At 40.1% G+C, this 20,088-nt stretch overlaps 1 protein-coding gene across 2 annotated transcripts in view; it reads left to right on the top strand.

The window, feature by feature from the left end:
- The window catches only part of LOC111161294 (MORC family CW-type zinc finger 4), a 47,856-nt gene that overhangs the window by 15,328 nt on the left and 12,440 nt on the right, over nucleotides 1-20,088 (top strand). For both annotated transcript variants that reach the window (XM_022524876.1, XM_022524877.1), the window contains exons 8-14: nucleotides 3,846-3,965; nucleotides 5,368-5,468; nucleotides 11,927-12,025; nucleotides 15,250-15,378; nucleotides 17,864-17,932; nucleotides 18,321-18,372; nucleotides 19,747-19,922. In XM_022524876.1, coding sequence (XP_022380584.1) covers nucleotides 3,846-3,965; nucleotides 5,368-5,468; nucleotides 11,927-12,025; nucleotides 15,250-15,378; nucleotides 17,864-17,932; nucleotides 18,321-18,372; nucleotides 19,747-19,922 — 746 coding nt within the window. The remainder of the gene's footprint in view (nucleotides 1-3,845; nucleotides 3,966-5,367; nucleotides 5,469-11,926; nucleotides 12,026-15,249; nucleotides 15,379-17,863; nucleotides 17,933-18,320; nucleotides 18,373-19,746; nucleotides 19,923-20,088) is intronic.

The following is a 20,088-nucleotide window of genomic DNA, read 5'->3' on the forward strand; positions in this document are numbered from 1 at the left end:
TCCAGGATTAGATTTCTAAGTTGGCATAGGGAAACAAAAAACTTTCTTTTTCCAATTGAAAAATGTGTGTTATAATACAAACCCTATTACAGTATGTTCTATTTTTTTTTTTTTAGAGAGAGAGAGAGAACAGGGAGGAGGGGCAGAGGGAGAGGGAAAGAGAGAACCTTAAGCAGGCTCCACATGGAACCCAACATGGGGCTCCATCTCACGATCCTGAGATCATGACCTGAAGCGAAATCAAGAGCTGGATGCTTAACTGACTAAGCCACCCAGCGTCCCTACAGTATATTCTTTGAGAAGGTATTTCTTTTTTGTTGTTGTTGAAAATATTTCTCAAAGCCAGTCGATGTATCAGTTTCATCAGAAATCACTTGGAAATTGTTAAAAATCATACAGCATCCTGAAATTTTGGAGCTTCTGTTTCAGTAGATTCTGAAATCTCTTTTTTTAATAGGAAATATTTATTTTTAAATTGTCATCTAATTCTAATGAGTAGCCAGGTTTGAGAACCTCTGCAATAAGGAATGATCCATGCTGTTTGGTTTGTACTGGAATTTTGTTACATATTACATTGATTGAAATAAGCAAATATGGACTAGAACTTGTTAATCTTTTGGGCATGGTATGATTGTTGTTGTAACAAGTCCAGACTTACATTGATGGAAGTTAGGAGAGTGGAAATCAAAGGTTGATTTTCTAAGGTGAGGTAAACCTTCAGCAGGTTTGACATGGATTTCCTGGTACTTGTCATAATGGCAGCCACTCAAAGGAGTAATTACTGATTTTCACTTCTACCCCCATTGCAGTGAGAATGGATTTCAGACGCTTGAGAAAAATCTTAAGTTGTACTATGGAAGTGAGGTCCCTCTCTGTTGATGGCTTTTGGGGCAAAATAAAGTCTTTGAAAGGGTGGGAACTCCTAAGTGATTGTGAAGAGCTGCTTTTATACTTTATTTTCTAGTAATTAAGCACAGCTCCTGGCCCAAGAAACATGTTCACACTCGATTTGCTTTATCTAAGGCATTATCTAGTTTGCTTTGTCCTTCTTCCCGGACCAAAAATTAGAAATTGTTGTTCCCTTTTTAAAAAGCTGTCTAAGTCCTTACTCCTAGGTCAATTGATTTTCTCCTGTTTTGGGAACACATAAATTCTCTACTACAGAAGTACATGTTAACAAATCCAGAGCTAGCTTTGTTACATGTGTAGGTAAATTAGTTGTAATATCTCTGTATGTAGACTAGGATCTGAGTGTCCTAGGTTTCACAGAGCCAGTTTTAAAGAAGTGCTTTCTAACTGCTGTTTCAGGGGATACCACATTTCTGCCTCCAGCTTCTTTCTTTTGTGGGTTTCTATCAGAGCAACTCCTATTGTTCAAAAACAAAATTCTCCTCAGTAAATTTGAAGATCTAATTGGCTTTATTAAGTGATTTGTGATTAGGGTAGTATCCCATCTAGCAATTAAGAGATGTTCCCAGAAGCTGTACAAAATGAAAGGTATTTATAGGGTGGGGCAAAAAGTTGGTAGCAAAAGAAAAGAAAGGATTCTTTTAGGCCAGGCTGGCTTCTTTTTGTGGGAGAAGGAACATCAGGGTTTTTATCATGTACATAGTGCTGATCAGGAAATTTCCTATTGACTATTGAAAGGTCATACTCCTGGGATTGGTTGGAACCATAACTAAGTCTTGGTTTGTCTTGGGCTGGGGGTGGGGGGCGCCAGATGATTCCAATTTGGGGTTGTTTTTGTTTTCTTCTTTATTTTTTAAAGATGTATTTATTTGAGAGAGAGACACACACACATGGAGGGTGGGGGAGAGAAGGAGAGAGAGAGAATCTCAAGCAGACTCCCTGCTGAGCAGGAATCCCCAAGCATGCTCAGTCTCATAACCCATGAGATTCATGGCTGGGCTAAAATCACAAGTCAGAGGCTTAACGGACTGAGCCCCCCAGGCACCCCATTTTTTTTTAACAGCAGTGCATTTGATATGTACTTCAACCCTCCTTCCTATTAGACTAGTTAACTTCCCCTACTAGAATTTGGGTTAAACGAATTCACTATAGGCATGAGTGAAATGAAACTCCTGATAAAATTTCCCCCAAGGTCACTGAGGGATGAGATCACTGATGTTGACTTACTTATTCCTCAGTTATCAAAGTCCTCTTTTGTCTTCTTGTCCTTTTTCCTTATACTAATTTGGGGTAGGGAACCTCCTGTCCCAATGTACTCCCACCATGATTTAGGATTTTAAAAGCCTGCAACAGCAGAATTTGTCATATCTCTAAAAATGTTGATTTTATGGTATAGAGTTTTGGTTTGTCTGTTTTGGGGAGTTTGTCCTGCTTTTTCATTGGAATAGGGTCTTATCTGAGGTTTGATTGGAACTTCTGGAGCCCAGAACATATTTTCTGAGCCAAACATTACTGTGTTATGTACCCACTTTTATGATGCCTTTGTATCATACCTGACACATTTGTTACATGGATTTGATGCAAGTAGCTTATTATGTAGAGGGGACAATGGAGATCATTTTTTGAGTCAGTAACAAATAATTTTTAACTCATTTGGATGTGAAGATTTCTTTATATTTGTTTTAATGAAAATTTCAGTTTCTCTGTCTCCCCCTTTGTCTTTCTCCCTCTCTTACCTTGCTTTTTAAATCAAATAGGACTTGCTAAAAACACATCATATTCATTTTTTACATATCATAATTCGTTCTATTTCACCTATCCAAGCTTGTTCACTTCTTCTCATGAGACATATTGCAACAGGACGATTCATTGTCCTTTTAACTCTAAAACTGATTTTTGTTCTTGGTGCTTTTGCTTTCATTGTGTTTTGTATGATTAGCAGGGCTTACCTTATTGCTTATACATTTGATTCTTGAACAGTGCGGGGGCAGGGGTGGTTGGGGGCAGGGGTGGTTAGGGCACCTACCCCCTACACAGTCGAAATCTGGTATAACTTTTGACTCCCCAAAAGCTTAAGTACTGATAGCCTACCAGTGGTTGGAGGCCTTAACTGATACCATAGACAGTTGACATACATTTTGTATGATACTAAATACTACATTCTTAGAATAATAACTTTTTATTATTTTATTTGGTACTTCTGGGCTACACAGTTTGTGAGTCTTTAAAAGTTGTCACAAATCTCTAAAAACTTTTCTGATGTATTTATTGAAAAATATCCATGCGCAGGTAGATCTGTGCAGTTCAAACCCATGCTGTTCAAGCGTCAACTGGAATTGTGTGGATTTGTGTTGTACTAGTTATGACTCTTGTCTTATGCAACAGCAAACTGAGCAACTTAGCAAAGGTTAAGGAATGTTTTGTGATTATTAATGAATTTCAAACCACTGATGGTATTTTGATGTATTTTCCTACACTCTTTTCTATGCATGTATTTATATATATATATATATTTTTAGATAATGCTCATTGTTATTTTCTGAACATTTCCTAAGGGTCCCAAATATTTTTCAAGGACACAATTTTAAGAGGTACATAATAGACCATCTGACTATACCAACATTTTTTTAGTCATTCCCTCATTGCCAGACATTTGAATTATTTGTTTTTCTGTCATAACTAATTGATAAATCTCTAACTCATTAACCTTTATGGGCTTTCCTGACTGTTTCTCTAGGATAAATTCCTGGAAAGAGAATTACTTGGTCACAGATTAAGAATATTTTTAAAACTACTGCTACATATTTTTTAATGTCCCCTAGAAAGGTCATACCGATTTCTGTCCCATGGTATTGGATATTTTTTGCTATAGCATAGTACAGAATGTTGTCTGCTAAATCCCCTGGCATTTGTCTCCTTAATGATTTTCTTCTCAGAATAAGCAGGTGAAAATAACTTTTGGGTTCTCTTGCAAGAATAATAACCAGTTTGGAATGATGATGTATCATAACAACCGACTCATAAAGTCTTTTGAGAAGGTGGGATGCCAGGTGAAGGTGAGTAGTTAATGTTTCTTTGCCATAAAAGGCTGAAAAGAGGAGGAAGAGGATTTAAAATTTGCAAAGGGAATAGACTCATGAATGGCTTTTACTCCCATCTTACTGATAGTTGTTAAATCTGATCCTGGAACTCTGTGTTACCAGTGAGCTGTGTTTTGTTGAAAAGCTGTTTCTACTTCTCATTCTTCACAGATGTTGATCAATCCAGGAGCTTTACTCAGTGCATTTTCTAGGTAGCCGTAGAGAAGAGATAGTATTAGAACACCAGCAACTTTGCAGTGTGTATCAGTTTATTAGTGTTTAAGGTAGCTCTTTCTCAGTATTGGGAGACTGTAAAGCATAGGAGAAGAAGCATAAAATTTAGTTGTTAATGACCAGGATTCGAGTTCTGACTTTTCCATGTAGAAGCTGTGTAACCTTCACTTCATTGTTTAATTTCTCTGAGGATCCCTTTCCTTCCCTGTAAAATAGAAACAACAGTAATAATTGTTCCTGCTTTGCCTATACTACAGCTTACAGGGTTGAGAGACTTAAATGGGATAAAGTATGTGAAAATACTTTATAAACTGAACTGTATAAATATCATCATCTTTAATGTTTTAATGGCAATTTAAAGTAGTAATATCCACAAGTATCCTATTCATTCCTGTTTTACAGGTAAGATTTCTAAAGCACGAAGAATGATAAAACACTTTGTATTACACAGTAGGACAAAGTTATAGAAGACTCAGGACAGCTAGTTTACAGCCTATGCTGCTTTTCCTTGTTCTATCATCTTTATATGTGCAACTCATATTTGTATGCCAGTCTAATTAATGACTTTGTAAATCCAAAAATCTCTTGTATCCGCTTCCCATTAAAAACCACTGCAAGTCAGAGTCCCTTTAGTAACTGGTAGCCTATGTATATAAAAATTACTTCTTTTAATAGAATGTCATGTTTCCGCAGCATCCTTAAAATCATTTTTCACATGAAGTTTGGTTTCCATTCCCTAGAACAGTAGTACATAGCCTTGATTTTGTTTTGTTTTGTTTTGTTCTGTTTTTTAGCATTGTCATTCTTTGTTCAAAGGAAATCTTATGGCCATCCCATAATATAAAATGGATGAAGGTAGAAGTAGTGTGTATTAAGTAGAGAAGGCAATTAATCCCTGGAAAATCCTAGAGATTCTATGGATCATAGTTTGAAAATCTTTGCCTTAGAATTGGTCGAAGGTGCCAGTTCAGTTTAATACTTGCAGTCTGTTGAAGTACATTCTGAGTATTTCTCTGGATGTTGCTGTACTTTCCTTGCCTTTGAATGTTACGTAACCTTTCTATTACTGCCTAAAATCAAAAGGAAATGTCTCCAGACCATCAACAGTAATATAAGTGTTGAAATTACATTATTTTTTTCGAAGCCAACTCATGGAGAAGGTGTGGGAGTAATTGGAGTCATCGAGTGCAATTTCTTAAAACCCGCCTACAACAAACAAGACTTTGAGTACACCAAAGAGTACCGGTGAGTCACTCCCAGCCTGACATGTTTCTGATAGTTTCTCCAGATACAATTCTCTTCTATTCTCTGAAACCTCTAAAATTATCTCTAAAAGCCAGCAAGATGAGTTAACTGAGAACTCCTTCAAATCTCTCTTCCAAGATTGGAGATAAAATGATTTGACTTTTCAATTAAAACTTACTGATACCTGATAGAGAGAGCCCACTAGAGATAAACCTTACCTTTAAAAAGTATGGAGAGAATATGGAAGTCGTTTTCTAAAATACTTGTAGTGAAACAAAGAGTTGGGATTGATCTTAATGAAAAGGGATGAAAGGATCTGCAGGTATCGAATATGTTGGGAGGGATGAAAGCCACAGTTTGAAATTTGTTCCAAATGAGTTTCTTGAAGCCAGTGAACAGATTGAGAGGAAAGCAACGGGAAAGACATGTGTTTTCATAGACGCATCTAGATTTCATAGGTGAGACAAGAAAAGAATCAAAAAGGAACTTGTTGTTGAGGCTGAAGCAGCAAGGATATTTTTAGAAGACAAAAAAAGGAATCAATAAAGCCAGGATAAAATAGTTTGTTGTAAAACTTTTCAGGAGGGATGTGTCATCCATTCCTTTTTCATCAAGTATGAGATATCCTATGTGCTAGGTACTAGGGACAGAAGAATGAAAGGTAAGAATCCTTGATGTCTGTGAACAAATGGGATGAGATATATGCAAATAAGAAACTCACAAACCTATAAAATAATTGCTTCAATGGAGGATACATGCAAAATGGGAAGAGCCTTTAAATACACCTAAAGGAGTCACTCAAGGCTTCACAAAGCAGGTCCTATTTGAGCTTAAACTTGAGGGAGAAATTGGAGTTGGCTAGGTGGACAAATAGGGCAAGGACATTCTAAGCACCAGGAAGAATAGGCACAAAGGGGCAAGTGGTGTTCTGGGAATAAGGAGAGAGAAGGTATGAGGACATTTGGTACTGCTCTCCTTGAAGCCTCAGTAGCAAATTTTAGAGTGGGGGGAAAGTATTTTCCCAAATCTCTTTTGGCACATACACAAAAAAAATGTAACAAAATTAGTTAACTCTTCTGCCTCAATTTGTCAGAAACCATAGGAGTTTTAGGTTTAGTGCTTGAAAAAGAGACAGCTGTTTGGATGGCAACCCTAAATTAATTTCAGGGCAATTGGTTCATGAACACTAGGGCTACTCAGTGGGTATGGTAACTACCTGCCCTCCATTTGAGTAAAATGGCCTTTTGAATGTGAGTCTGGTCCAGAACAGAGATCTTTGAATAGAACTTGACTCTTGAGGGTGAAAGTTTAGAAATGATGTCAGTTTGACAAGTCTCAGAGCTAAGTCATTCTATTTCTCTTGAGTGAAAGGAACAGTAAATTTCTAGTGATTAACCAAATAGTTAAGATTTGTGACATCCAAATATTAGATACTAAACATCACTTAACATTTTCTTATATCCTCTCTGTCACACACCCCTATCTAATTTTAAAATTTTAGAGATATTAGACCTTGGCTTGTGATGTTTCATTTCAGCATGATGAGCTTGAGGTGGTTACAGGGGATTCTAATAGAGATAGTCTATAGACAGTAGGTTTATTTGGCTATAAACATCTAGGATTTTTGCCTCAAGTAGCTTAATATCTGCTACACATTTTATTAAAAACTGGAAACTAGTATACTATCCTATATACAGTCTTTTGAGGATAATAAATTTGCATTACTTTTATTCCAGTTCTGGCATCATGATTCTTTTTTACTGTATTTTATATAAAAGTAAAGGTGTTTAGTTAAAAAAAAATTAGGGGACTTTGAGAAGGGGATTAGAGAAAGCTGTCTGCTATCAGAAATTCATCCTAAGAGTATTATAGATATCAAAACTGCAAATGCATAACATTTGAGGATATTTGAATAGAGACCTGCTCTGTGATAATATTAAAGAATAATTATAAATAAAAAACCTGCAAATGCTAAAAGAGATACCAGCCATCACAGTGCTGGAATGTCTACAAATAAATCATCTGTAATATCACTCTTAATAGTTGTGGATATCAGATTTCAGTTGCAACTACCAGGGCTCAAACTGACAACATTTTTAGAATGAATTTCAGCTTAAGAAATAACACCACTGAGCACCTCCCCGGTGCATGGCACAGTGGCTGGGCTTTGTGGAATTTTCCAGAGAAATTCAAGACATGGTTGCTGTCTTTGAGGAGCTTACAGTCGATTTATAATGATGAATTGTCGGGAGTGGGAGGTTGGGTGAGCCTAGTGGTGGGTATTGTGAAGGGCACGAATTGCATGAAGCACTGGGTGTGGTGCATAAACAATAAATTCTGGAACACTGAAAAATTAAAAAAATAAAAATTTTAAAAAATGAATTGTCACATACATGAAACAATTTGGAGAGCAATAAAATGGCCGTGTCATCAGCCAAAACCTAATATGGTATGGGAAAAAAATGCCCTGATAGAGCAGATAGGGAAGGTTTTAGGTGGAAAGTGTGACTTGAGATTTGTCTGAAAGGATATAGGACTTAGAAACAGGAGGGAAGGGAATTCCAGGATGGGGCTATAGCATGATCTAAAGTAATGACAGGAACTTAGAATGGTGAGAGTACAGGGAGTGGGGCTAAGAGGAGACAGCTAGAGTGAAGGAAAATAGAGTCTACTAGATAGAGTAGAGCTGTCTTCCTAGAGCAGGAGTTGACATCCTTTTCCTGTGAAGGGCCAGGAAATAAGTATTTTAGGGTTTGCGGGCCATATGGTCTCTGTCACAACTGCTCAGTTCTGCTCTCCTATAAAAGCAGCCCTAGACAAGAAGTAAAGGAATGAACTGTGTCCAGTACAGTGTTTTTGTTTTTGTTTTACAAAAGCAGGCAATGGCCTGAATTTGGCCCACAGGCTGTATGCTGAGCCCTGTCCTAGAGCCACAGTTCCCAAACAACGTGTCAAGCTGCACCTAATGAACTCACAGAGGATTCATAGGATATTTGAAATTTTTGAGGGAACTACAATGATACTTGACTTCTGCCTATAAATCCTAGAAGTTGTTTTCTCTTCCTGCTGGAACAAATCACTACTCACTTCGCCGCTTAAGACAATGCTCATTTATTGTCTTCGAGTTCTGTAGTTTAGAAGTCCGATGCAAATCTCACTAGGCTAAACTTAAGGTGTTAACAGGGCTACATTCCTTTCTGGGGGCTCAAGGGGAGAATCCATTCCCTTGCCATTTCCAACTTCGAGAGGGCTGGCATTCCTTGGCCTGTATGTGGCCCTCTTCCTGAATCTTCAGAGCCGTCAGTGGTGGATGGAGTCCTTCTCATATCACATCACTCCGATGACTTGCTTCTGTCTGTCATCACATCTGCTCCTCTGCTTCTGACTCTTCCCCTTCACTCTTCTCCTTTTAAGGCCCCTTGTGATTACATTGGATAATTCAGGATAATCTCCCTCTTTTAAGGTCAACTGGTAAGTAAGTAACCTTAATTCCCCTTTGCCAGGTAACCTGATACAGTCACAGGTTCCAGGGACTAGGACATAGGTGTCTTTGGAGGACCATCATTCCACCTACCACAGCCTGCTCCCTGGCCTCCAAAGATCCACTTATACCTCACCTGCAGAATATATTTGTCCCATCCCAACATCCCCAAATTCTCAACTGTTACAGCGACTCAAGTCTAAACCCTCCTGTTAATGTCAGCAACTCATAATCCCCAAATCTCATCATCTAAATCAGGTGTGGGTCTGATGCATCCTGGGGCAAAATTCCTCTCCCTCTGCAGCTGTGTCCTTTATTTATTTGTTTTTGTATTTCACTCTAAAATATAATGGTGATACAGGCACAGGATACCAGTTACGGATATTCCAGTTCAGACAGGGAGGAAAATGGAAGGAAAACGGAGCCACAGGTCTCAAGCCACTTCAAAGTCCAGCCAAACTAATTCCATTGAATTTCAAGTCCTGCGACAAATGTAGGGCTTGCAGCTTTATCCTGCAGACCTCATGCTCTACCCTCTGGGCTCGTGGCTGCACCCTCAGAGTCCTTTTACCTTTTTCAGGAAAGGGAGCATGTCTCTGCAGCTCAGGAGCCTCATCAGCCTGTTTCCTGACTCTAGAGTTTTGGAGGTCCACCAGCCTTCTTTCAGTGTTATACTCTCTCCATCCCTTCAGTCCAGTGAGGCAGTGCGTGTGCCAGTATGCCAACCTCAAGACCCTTGTGGGTCTCCCATGTATGTCATGGATATTCGTTCACTCAGACAAGAAGCTCTTGACAGGTCTTTCCTAGATAATCCTATTTCTATTCTTGGCTTCTGCTGAGATTGCTGTGAAGATCTGAGTCACATGTTTAAGCTTTTCAAAGAGCTTTTTGTGTGACTGAATACACTGACCTTTTGATCTGAGATATTAGCAAAAGGTTTTCTAGACACAACCTTGGCTTTTTCTGTAGAGCAGGCTTTGCTGACAGTGAATGTCTCAATTTTAGCATCTTCTTCAGTCTGGTTAGGCTGAGGATTTCCAAAATCATGAAGTCCTGATTCCTTTTTGTCCAATAGTTCTCTCTCAATATATTTGTTTCCTCCCCACCTTTTTATGTGAGCAGCAAGAAGACACTAGGCCACACTTTCAACACTTTGCTTGGAAATCTCCTCAGCTAAATGTCCAGTGTCATCATTTACAAGTTCTGCTTTCCACAGAACTGTAGGACACAGTTCTGCTGAGTTCTCTGCCGTGATGTAACAAGGATCACGTTCCCTCAAATTTCCCAGTAGCATGTTCCTCATTTCCTCCTGGGCCTTCAGCAGCAGCACCTATCCCATCATCCGTGATTCTGCTAACAGTCGGTTCCCACTGATGAAGGTATTCTGAGGAAATTTGCATTTTCTCCACTATGCCCCTCGCTTCCTTCTGAGCCCTCACCAGGAGGCTTTTTAACATCCATATTTCTACTAACCATCTGCTCAATCTAGAATCTAGGTTACAGTCTCAGCCATTTCGGTCTGGGTCCTCAAATTCTTCCAGCCTCTGCCTACCGCTCAGATCTAAAGCTGCTTCCACATTTGTGGGTCTTTGTTACAGCAGCACCCCACTGCCAGATAACAAAATCTGTTGCATTTCTTTTGATTACATCATATCTTTGCAAGTCTGGGTGTTTAGTGGTTGTTGTGATAAAAAGTAATACAGGAAAGTCAACATTGAAGAAGAAGTGAGGGAAACCGTGTCCAGTTTCATTCCAAGGTTTGAGCAGTGGTACACTGCCCAACAGGTATGCACACATATCCATCCCAGTAGTAATTGTGGCTGTTTAAGAATGAAATAAAAATGTCCTTTTCAATTTATATGTATTATTTTCTCAAATAGCTATTAAATTATTTGGACCTAACTGTTTAGTAACTGGAACTGGTACATATTGCTTTTGACCTGAGGGTGCTGTGAAAAACTTGAGACACAAAGGGTGCCACAAACTGAGAAGGTTTGAGAACTTCTGTCTTACAGGATTGTTGGGTAGAGTAGTTGATACCTTAGACAGTGAGACTCCATTGTGTATTCTTGAATGGCGGAGTGACTTGAAACCCTTCTATCTTAAGGATATACTATGTTATAACTATATACTGCTTTATGGTTTTTAAGGTGCTTTACATGAATTAGGTCAGCTGATCAATCAGGAAACAGGGCCCAGGATGGATTAAAGGAAGGATTAAAGGCTCTTGTAACATAGGTCTGAGATGAATGTCTGAAATAAGAGTAGCTGTAAAGAAAAGTATAAGACGGATGTGAAGAAAAGTTCAAGTGATTTTGGTGACGTACTATATAAGACATATAAAGGAGAGGGAAGAGTCCAAGATCATTGCAAGGACTCGGATTGAGTACACTGGGACATTGGCAGGATCATTGATAGAGTAATGACTCTACTTTGGGGAAAGGAACAGTCTTATGGAGTGGCGATGGTGGAAACTAGACCATAGTGGGTTAAGAAAGGAGAATGAACAGGGGGTAGTGGGTGTAGGCCACATATACCAGGATTGGGGAAGTAAAAGGTTGGAGATGAATAGAACCGTAGAGTCAAGCCAGGGTTTTTTGAGAAGAAATGGGATTTTAGAATACTGGTAACAGTATCTTGGTTGAGATGGTGGTTACGTGACTGTATACGTTTGTCGAAACTGTTAGAACTACACACTTAACAAAGATTAATTTTACTCTTTGTAAATTTTACCTGAATACATGAGAACAGACTTTTATTGCAACCAACGTGACCACTCGACATGATGACTGTCATTTTATACATGTAATTTGCAAAGGCCGTGGATTCCCATCCTAGTTTCTGGAAGTGTAGTTGTTCAAACTTAGACTGAATAGTCTACATTGTCAGCTTCTCTTAAAGGGGAGCATCTCAAAGATCATGAAATTGTTTGACAGATCCTCAGCATTGATGTGCTTCTTCCTGCTTTTTCTTTCAGGTTGACAATAAATGCCCTTGCCCAGAAGCTCAATGCTTATTGGAAGGAAAAGACATCCCAAGAGAATTTTGAGACCTCAGCCATCACCAGGCCAATACCGTGAGTAGTAAATAAGAATATAAAAAGTATTAGGGGTGATGTCGATAGAGCGAGTGGAAGGGACAAGGGTAAGATGGTGCTTTTCACATACGCAACTTTAATGAACTTTAATGAATAGGAAATCACGGGTACTAATTCCATCATTCTCTAGACCTCTTCATTCTGGTTGAACACATGTGTGGTTTGGCTCATTAATGTGAAGAGTTTAGGACTGTGAGTTTATCCTACAGGCAGTGTGATATAGTGGAAGATGAAGCCATTTAAATGAGACACTTGTGGGTTGAGAATCTGGATCTGGTTCTTAATGGTTTGGTGAGTTTGGGTAAGTAAGTCACTTCACCTCCGTGAGAATATGAAATTAGGTAGCATAACATTTTTAGCATAGTACCTGGCATATAGTACATGTTCAGAAGTGTTAGCAAACTTCCTTTCTCTTTAATCTTAGAGAACATTGTTGGGCCTGTACCAAGGAATTTGAGGGTAGAAGTAAAGAACCCAGCATACCAGGAAAAAGGTAGAATTTATTGAATCAAAAATAGGGAGTTACAGAACTGTGGATCAGGATGACATGCCTCAGTGAGCCAGCATGGGAGCATAAAACAGAGGATAGAATGTGTAACAACACGTACATAATCAGTTACACCACCATCATGACAAAGATTAGAGTGTTAGAAGTTTATTTTGGGGATTGTCACCTGTTGGGGGGGATTTAAATGGAAGTTATCAGGTAAATGTATGATACAGAATTTCCTTTTGAAGGCAACATGATCGGCTGTTGTGTAAATCACTGTCTTATTCTGAAGATCTCTGCTCATGTCCAGCCTCTGTGGTTTTCAAAGAAAAGCCAACCTAGACAAGATGCCTTTTTTTTTTTTGCCTTTCACATAAGTGGTGATTAGTGCAATGAAGCAGATGTTCATATATTGCTGGAGTGTGTGTGTGTGTGTGTGTGTGTGTGTGTGTGTGTGTGTGTGTGTGTTACATAACCTTTCTGGAGGCAGAATTGTAATAATTACTATTATTTATTGAGTACTTATATGCCAGGCCCTGGTCTAAGTTCTTTACATGTAGTTACATTTATTTGGTCATTACAACAACCCTATGAGGGAGACAGAATCGTAATTTTACCTGTTTACTAATGCAGACACTGGTACACTGAGAGCTTAAATAACTTGCTCAAGATGAAACAAGTAGAAAGTGGTAGATACAAGGTTCAAATATAAGCAGTCAGCCCCCCAAACCCAAGTTTTTAGCCATGACACTCTTCTGGAAGGATGCAGTGAGGGAAATATAGTCTAACCCCTTTAACTACCTGTTTATTACAAGCACAAGCTAAATGCCTCTCCTGTCTGCCTGGGTGGAAGGATCTACCATGGTTTGATATAACCTGAGGCAAGGAGTTGCTGTCTCTAATGCTTGCCTCTAAGGCAGTAATATTGGCATGCTTCTGCAAGCAGCTCTTCTGTGCACCTCCATGTAAAACCAAAGCTAATAGGACCTTTCCTCTGCCCACCACTCCTGCTAGAAGTGCTTTTTGCAAAAACAGTGGCTGTATGGAAATATATGGACACCAGAGGTCAGGCCTGAGCTTAGAGCTCAGAGGTTACAAGGCTGGAGTAGCCTGGAACCAGGAGATAGGAAGCTGTATATCCAGAAATGTGTATTCTCTTTGTTAAAACAGAGTTTTAAACAAGAAGAGGACATTGTCTTTGAGTGGTAGAAATATGAGTGTCTTTTCTTTTTTATATCTTTCTGTATTTTCCAGTTTTTCTATCATCTTGTATTTTTATAGCTAGAAAAAAAGCATAATTTAAAAAGATAAGGAAGGGGCACCTGGGTGGCTCATTCGGTTAAGCATCTAACTCTCGATTTCAGCTCAGGTCATGAGCTCAGGGTTGTGAGATCGAGCCCCACATCAGGCTCTGTGCTGGGCATGGAGCCTGCTTAAGATTCTCTCCCTCTGCCTCTGCCCCTTCCCCTCCCTACCACCTCCTGCTTGCACGTGTGCGTGCCTGCTCTCTCTCTTAAAAAAAAAAAAAAGATAAGAACATTGAACTAAGACATAAAAGAACCACATCACTCTGTTGAAATAGCTATTGGAAGAACGGTATAAATGTAATATACATACATGCTCTAGGCTAACTTACATGTTTCTCAAATCAGCCCTTGTTGCCCCTCTGCCCTCTTTCTGCTTCTTTTCTCCAGTCATCTCCCTCTAGTCTGCTTTACATTCTTTGGATGCTGACTGCTCCTATACACAGACCACCTCCTTTCACAGAGAAACACGTTCACGATGCGATATAGCTCACTGGGTTACGCTTCCTGGCAGGGATGGGAGTGGCTTTGTGTACAACTCTGGAAGGATTTTACCTTAATTCAACCAGTTGTTGGACTGGAGCCACCATATCTAGTTAGGAAATTTAATCACATTTATAGGATGTTTTTAAGATGAATGTTGGGAATACCAATCTAATAAAGTTTTGACTGAGGTATAAACAAAGACTTTTGAACAGAAAAAAGAGAGGACTAGGGAGTCTGTAGGGAAATGGGGTAGATTTTGTGATGATGATGCTTCTGTGACTCCTACAAATGCACTTTAAGCCTGTTGCACAGCTGGATAGAAGCAAATAAAATGATTTCTGTGGGTTTTGGTTCTTGGTAATATTGTTAAATATATATATTTATATATTGATGTGTATATAGATTTTTTCCTAATAATTTTAGAGTTAAAATTATCATCTTGTTTGTTTAAAACAAGTGATTCTGGATAAATATTATTTACTTCCATAAATAATGGTAGCTTACCTTCTTAATACTTGTTATAATTTTTCATCTCCATATCTGGTGTAGTTCTATTATTACTTTATTTGTGAAGTTGAAGATGCATATTTTTTAAAAGATTTTATTTATTTAACAGAGAGAGAGAGAGATCACAAGCAGGCAGAGAGAGGGCAGGGAGCAGGCTCCCTGCTGAGCAGAAAGCCCGATACGGGGCTCTATGCCAGGACCCTGAGATCATGACCTGAGCTGAAGGCAGAGGCTTATCCCTCTGAGCCTCCCAGGCGCCCCCAAGATGCATATTTTAGACACCCTGACCATAACATAGCAGTTCTAACACATTTCCTATATAAAATTTTGTTCTTTCACTTTTGGGGTGTGTCTTTCTAACGTAAGGGCACAGAGCTAGGATATACACAGTCATACTTCTGTTTTCCTTCTTTCAGGAAAATTCCTGACCAGACATGGGTACAGTGTGATGAGTGTCTTAAATGGAGGAAGCTTCCTGGCAAGGTTGATCCGTCTACATTACCTGCAAGATGGTTTTGTTACTATAATTCCCATCCAAAGTACAGGTAAGGTTGGGACTCAGTTCTGTGTTAGGGAACATTCCTGATTTGTCTCTATATTCTAAAACACTTTTTTAAAAAGTCTTTTTGAGTATAGTTGACCTATAACGTTACATTGGTTTCAGATGTCTGACACAAGCATAGTAATTCAACAAGTCTATCCATTCTGCTGTCACGAGTGTGGCTCCCATTTGTCCCGATATAGCACTATGACAGTATCAGTGACCATATTCCCCTTGCTGTAGCTTTCATTCCCAGGACTTACTCCATAACCGGAACCCCACTCCCTTAGGTTCATTTTACTCACTTAAAACACTTTACTTCAAGTCTACACTCTGCAGCCTGGCATCGGAGCCCCTTGCTAACTGATCCCACCTTACCTATCCAGCCTTAGTTTTCACTGTAGCTTAACACAAATCGTATGCTCTCACCAGGCCTATGGCACCAGTGTTCCCTGCACGCACCATACTTGTTCCCTCCTCCATGACTTGAGAGTGTCATTCTCCTTGCTTACAGTGTGTTTCCGCATTCCATCTGCCTGTCGAAATCGTATCCATCTGGGAAGCTGAAGTATTCTTGTGTGGTACTTCTCCTGTTGACAGTAGTTTACAGTGATATTATGCTGGCTTCCTGTGGTGTTTAATTCTTGACATTTGTTCACATACTGTTTTGTATTCTTTAGATAGTGTTCATATGTATATACTTTGGCTCTCCAAATGATTGTAAACTACTTGAGAACAAGGGCTTTACATTTCAGGTGGAGTTGATGATTTTCTTCATATGCTTCCCTTCCTCTTCCTAAATCTATCGTGGTACCTGTTGTGCATTTAATGCCGTCTGTGCACATGTCCCTTGCAGCATCTAACATCTGGATACTGCCTGGCATATCCATGAGCATTCATTTCGGTTTAACAGATATTTCCGATTTGACTCAGTAGTCACACAGGTTTAAAATAATAATACGGTTTGCTTCACTTCAGCTCTTTCTTAATATATTTTTTCCCCTGTGGGATAAATGCTGATAGAAAAAAAGGTACTAAAACAGGGTATGCGTTTTAGGGAAAATGTTTAAAATGGAGGAAATTAAGTAAGTGAGGTCTAGGTCTGTGATGAGTAAGCATTCCCCCATCATCTCCAGATGTACCTAAGCCCCTCTCCCTGGACAGTAACCGGGACGGTGGGACTAGAACTTGGGACTAAGTGCTCAGGAGTCTCATTTTTGAAGTCTGGATCTTCTGTCAGTTTACACTTTAGTTCAGGAGACATAGCCTTCTAGGAAATGCCTCCTTATAAAATGGGTATAACAGGGCGCCTGGGTGGCTCAGTGGGTTAAGCCGCTGCCTTCGGCTCAGGTCATGATCTCAGGGTCCTGGGATCGAGTCCTGCGTTGGGCTCTCTGCTCAGCGGGGGGCCTGCTTCCCTCTCTCTCTCTCTCTCTCTCTCTCTCTCTGCCTGCCTCTCTGTCTACTTGTGATCTCTCTCTCTGTCAAATAAATAAATAAAATCTTTAAAAAAAATGGGTATAACATAGGGTTTCCAGTCATTACGAATTTCTGTTTATTTGTTCTAGGATTGCTTTAGATCACTGAATACATTTTCTAGTACTCCTTTTAGTGTTTACTCCTAAGATTCTCTTCTTGTGCTCTACATATAACAGATGTATTTCCATTTATAGAATCCTCTTTTCTCTCCTCTTTGCTCTAGTCTCCACTATTTTGCTTTTACAACGTAAGCTCCTAATCCCTTATTGCTTCCCTCTGTCATCACCTCTGATTTTCTTCTTCAAGCATCATTACTTAGTTTAGGGATTCTCATGCTTCTAGACTGCACCTTGGGAATTACTTTCTTCATAAACATGAGGCGTATGACCCAGGTTCTGGTCTCAGCAATCATCTCTGTATGTGGAACCTCAGGCAGGTCTCTCTCATCCTTGAAATCCACTGTGTAAAAATAGAGATTATGCTTCTTGCCATGCACCATCATAGGAATTTTGTAGCTGTCAAGTACTTTGTATGTCTTGGGGGAAAGGTATATATGCACCAAAAATTAGATGATGGTGTGCCTTGAAGTAAGAATTGCTACATGTTGGACATCTAGGTGCCCTCAGTCGGTAAAACATCTGCATTTGGCTCAGGTCATGATCCCAGGGTCTTGGGATTGAGTCCTGCATCTGGCTTCCTGCTCAGCAGGGAGTCTGCTTCTCCCTCTGCCTGTGCCCCCCTCCCCCGCTTGTGCTCGTGCTTATATGCACTCTCTCTCTCTCTCCCTCTCACTTTTTCTCGAATAAAAATTTTTAAAAACAACAACGAAAAAGAATTGTTGCATGGTGACATGGCACACAGGTTTTGTAATGTGGGTGGAATCTGAACTCTGTAGTGCCAAAGGGTTGTTAACCTCTATGACCTGCCTCATTATAGTTGTAAGGAAAGCAAAGGGTAAAACCAAAGGGCACATTTTGTTTCCCAAAGATGATTTCTTCTCTGTACTGCAGGAGATGCTCTGTTCCAGAGGAACAAGAACTCATCGATGAAGACCTGTACTTGAACAAAGCTAAAAAACAGTTGAGTATACCTAAGGTTTTAGATCATACAGTAGAGGGGACTTGACCCTTCCCAACAGGACAGGGGGAGTTTTAAGAAGAGAGATGACTTATCTTTCTTTTTTGGCTTTGAATGATTTCCCTCTCATTTCTGTTCTCCTAATTCTTTCTTCCTTCTAATCATCTCCTGAGTGTCTAACACATGATTGTCTTCTGTCTCTCACCTTCCCTTCCCCCTCTCTCTCTTTTGATGGGGCATTGGACCTCTATCTTCAGTGGCAGAGTTTAGGAAGGTACCTTCAGTTACTCAGCTTGGAAGGAACCTTATAACCTAAATCTACAATCGGTAAACCATTTCAGATGAAGAAATTTCATGAGTGAACTAAATAACACTTTTATCTTCTCCTAGGGATCAAGTGGTTGAGAAGAAGAAGCTGCCAGTAGACAGTGAGAACCACCAGGTGAGAGACAGTCCGCCATCTTTGTTTTCTCACACAAAATTTTCCCCAACAGAGGACATAGGTTGAAGAAAGCAGCAGTCTTGAGAGCTGCGTAGAAATAACAAACCATTTCTTCTGGTGATCTTTTTTTCCATTGGATCTTTTGATTTTGCCTTGATCTGCTGTTACTGATGTTCAGATCACCAAAAATAGAAGAGCCAAATCTTTTATTTCTCAGATTTGGATTTCATACTGATTATGGACAGTGTGAATGTCACGTTCAGTGTCCCAGAATATTCAAGGCTGTGTTCCATCCTCATACAGGCTGCTCCTATTGAGTGTCTGGTTTTTCCCTCAGTCTCCTTTCTTCCAGGATTCAGGGGTGATTCCTTCCTCCTTCCTCTTGGGAAGAAGGGGTGGTTCTCTGTGCCCCTCCCCTATCCCTGCTTTCAGGCTGGCTGGCTTTATAAAGACTCTGCTGTTTTGAATTTTCAGGAGCACTGTCTCTCGGACATGGTTGCCCAGCTCCGGACGCTGAAGGGTGCAATAAGGTTGGCCGTCCTCTCAGGGACACTCCTTTCCTGACAGCCACCATAGCACCCATGTCTCTTCCCCACCCAACCTTGCCTTTCTGCATGATCTTCCTCTTGACCCTCTTTCCCAGAGATATCTGCTAGTAGCATGTTAGATTCTCCTTCTCCCCTCCCAATCAGGGTAGGTCAGACTGGTGAGGATAGAGGCAATTCGATACTAATCTTCTGACATCCTACTGAGACCCAGGCATATGAATAACCAGGTTTCATACCCTAATGTCTTGGCTTAATCGTCTGATCTAGAGATTGGGAGATGTCCTGGGACCGCCCTGTCCTCATTCAGTTTACCTCCCCTTTATATTCCTCTACCTTCATCGTTTCCACTCTCTTCCTCAGCTGGCTCTCCCACGAGATCTTAGATGCATGTCTCTGTGTGTGTGCACTGGGAATATGCGTTCGTCTCTTGCATGCATTTCTCCAAAACCAGCCCTGACATTTGCTGCGATGCTTACTCCCTCCACCCCTGCCCGCATCACAGATCTCAGAGGAGTGACCCCCAGCCCTCAACTGGGTCACAGGAGAGAATTAGATGGTGATTCGGGGGCCTGGTGTGTTGTGGGGGGGGTGACCCTAGGAGCCAATAAGTGAGTTGGGGAGGTCTATTGGTGTCCAGCCAATAAGGTTATAACTGAACTAGGTTCAGTGGTCTAGTGTACGTTACTGCGCGCTGTTTGTTTCGTGTAGGAAACCAGTTTCTTTTTATTTGGCCAAGTGTTTTCTCCTAGCATCAGAAGGATTTGACTCATCCTTTTGGTATTTTATTGAAATTGGGATTTTTATGAATCGCTTCTTTCTTTGCTAGGTATTTGCCAATCCACTGAAGATCCCTGCTAGTCGAGATATGGATGACTTGAACAATAAGACAATTGGATATGAAGGAATGGATAGTCCTAGCCGGCCTCCATCTGTTGGAGAAGAAAGCAGGACACCTTCTCTTCAGCTTAAGCCTCTGGATTCCAGTGTTTTTCAGTTTTCCAGGTGGGTAGACAACATAGTCTGCCTTCAGTAGTAAGCCTCAGGGTCCATTTTCCTGTGAAGTAAGTCGGGATGGTGATCATATTTATGCTTCTCCTAAGGCCTAGCATGGACTTCAGTTGGAGAAACACGATTCGGGGGTAACAGAATTGTGTGTTGTGTGTACTTG

The sequence above is a fragment of the Enhydra lutris genome, unplaced genomic scaffold, assembly GCF_002288905.1.
Source record: "Enhydra lutris kenyoni isolate GAN:26980312 unplaced genomic scaffold, ASM228890v2 scaffoldscaffold83, whole genome shotgun sequence".
In the NCBI taxonomy this organism is placed as follows: domain Eukaryota; kingdom Metazoa; phylum Chordata; class Mammalia; order Carnivora; family Mustelidae; genus Enhydra; species Enhydra lutris.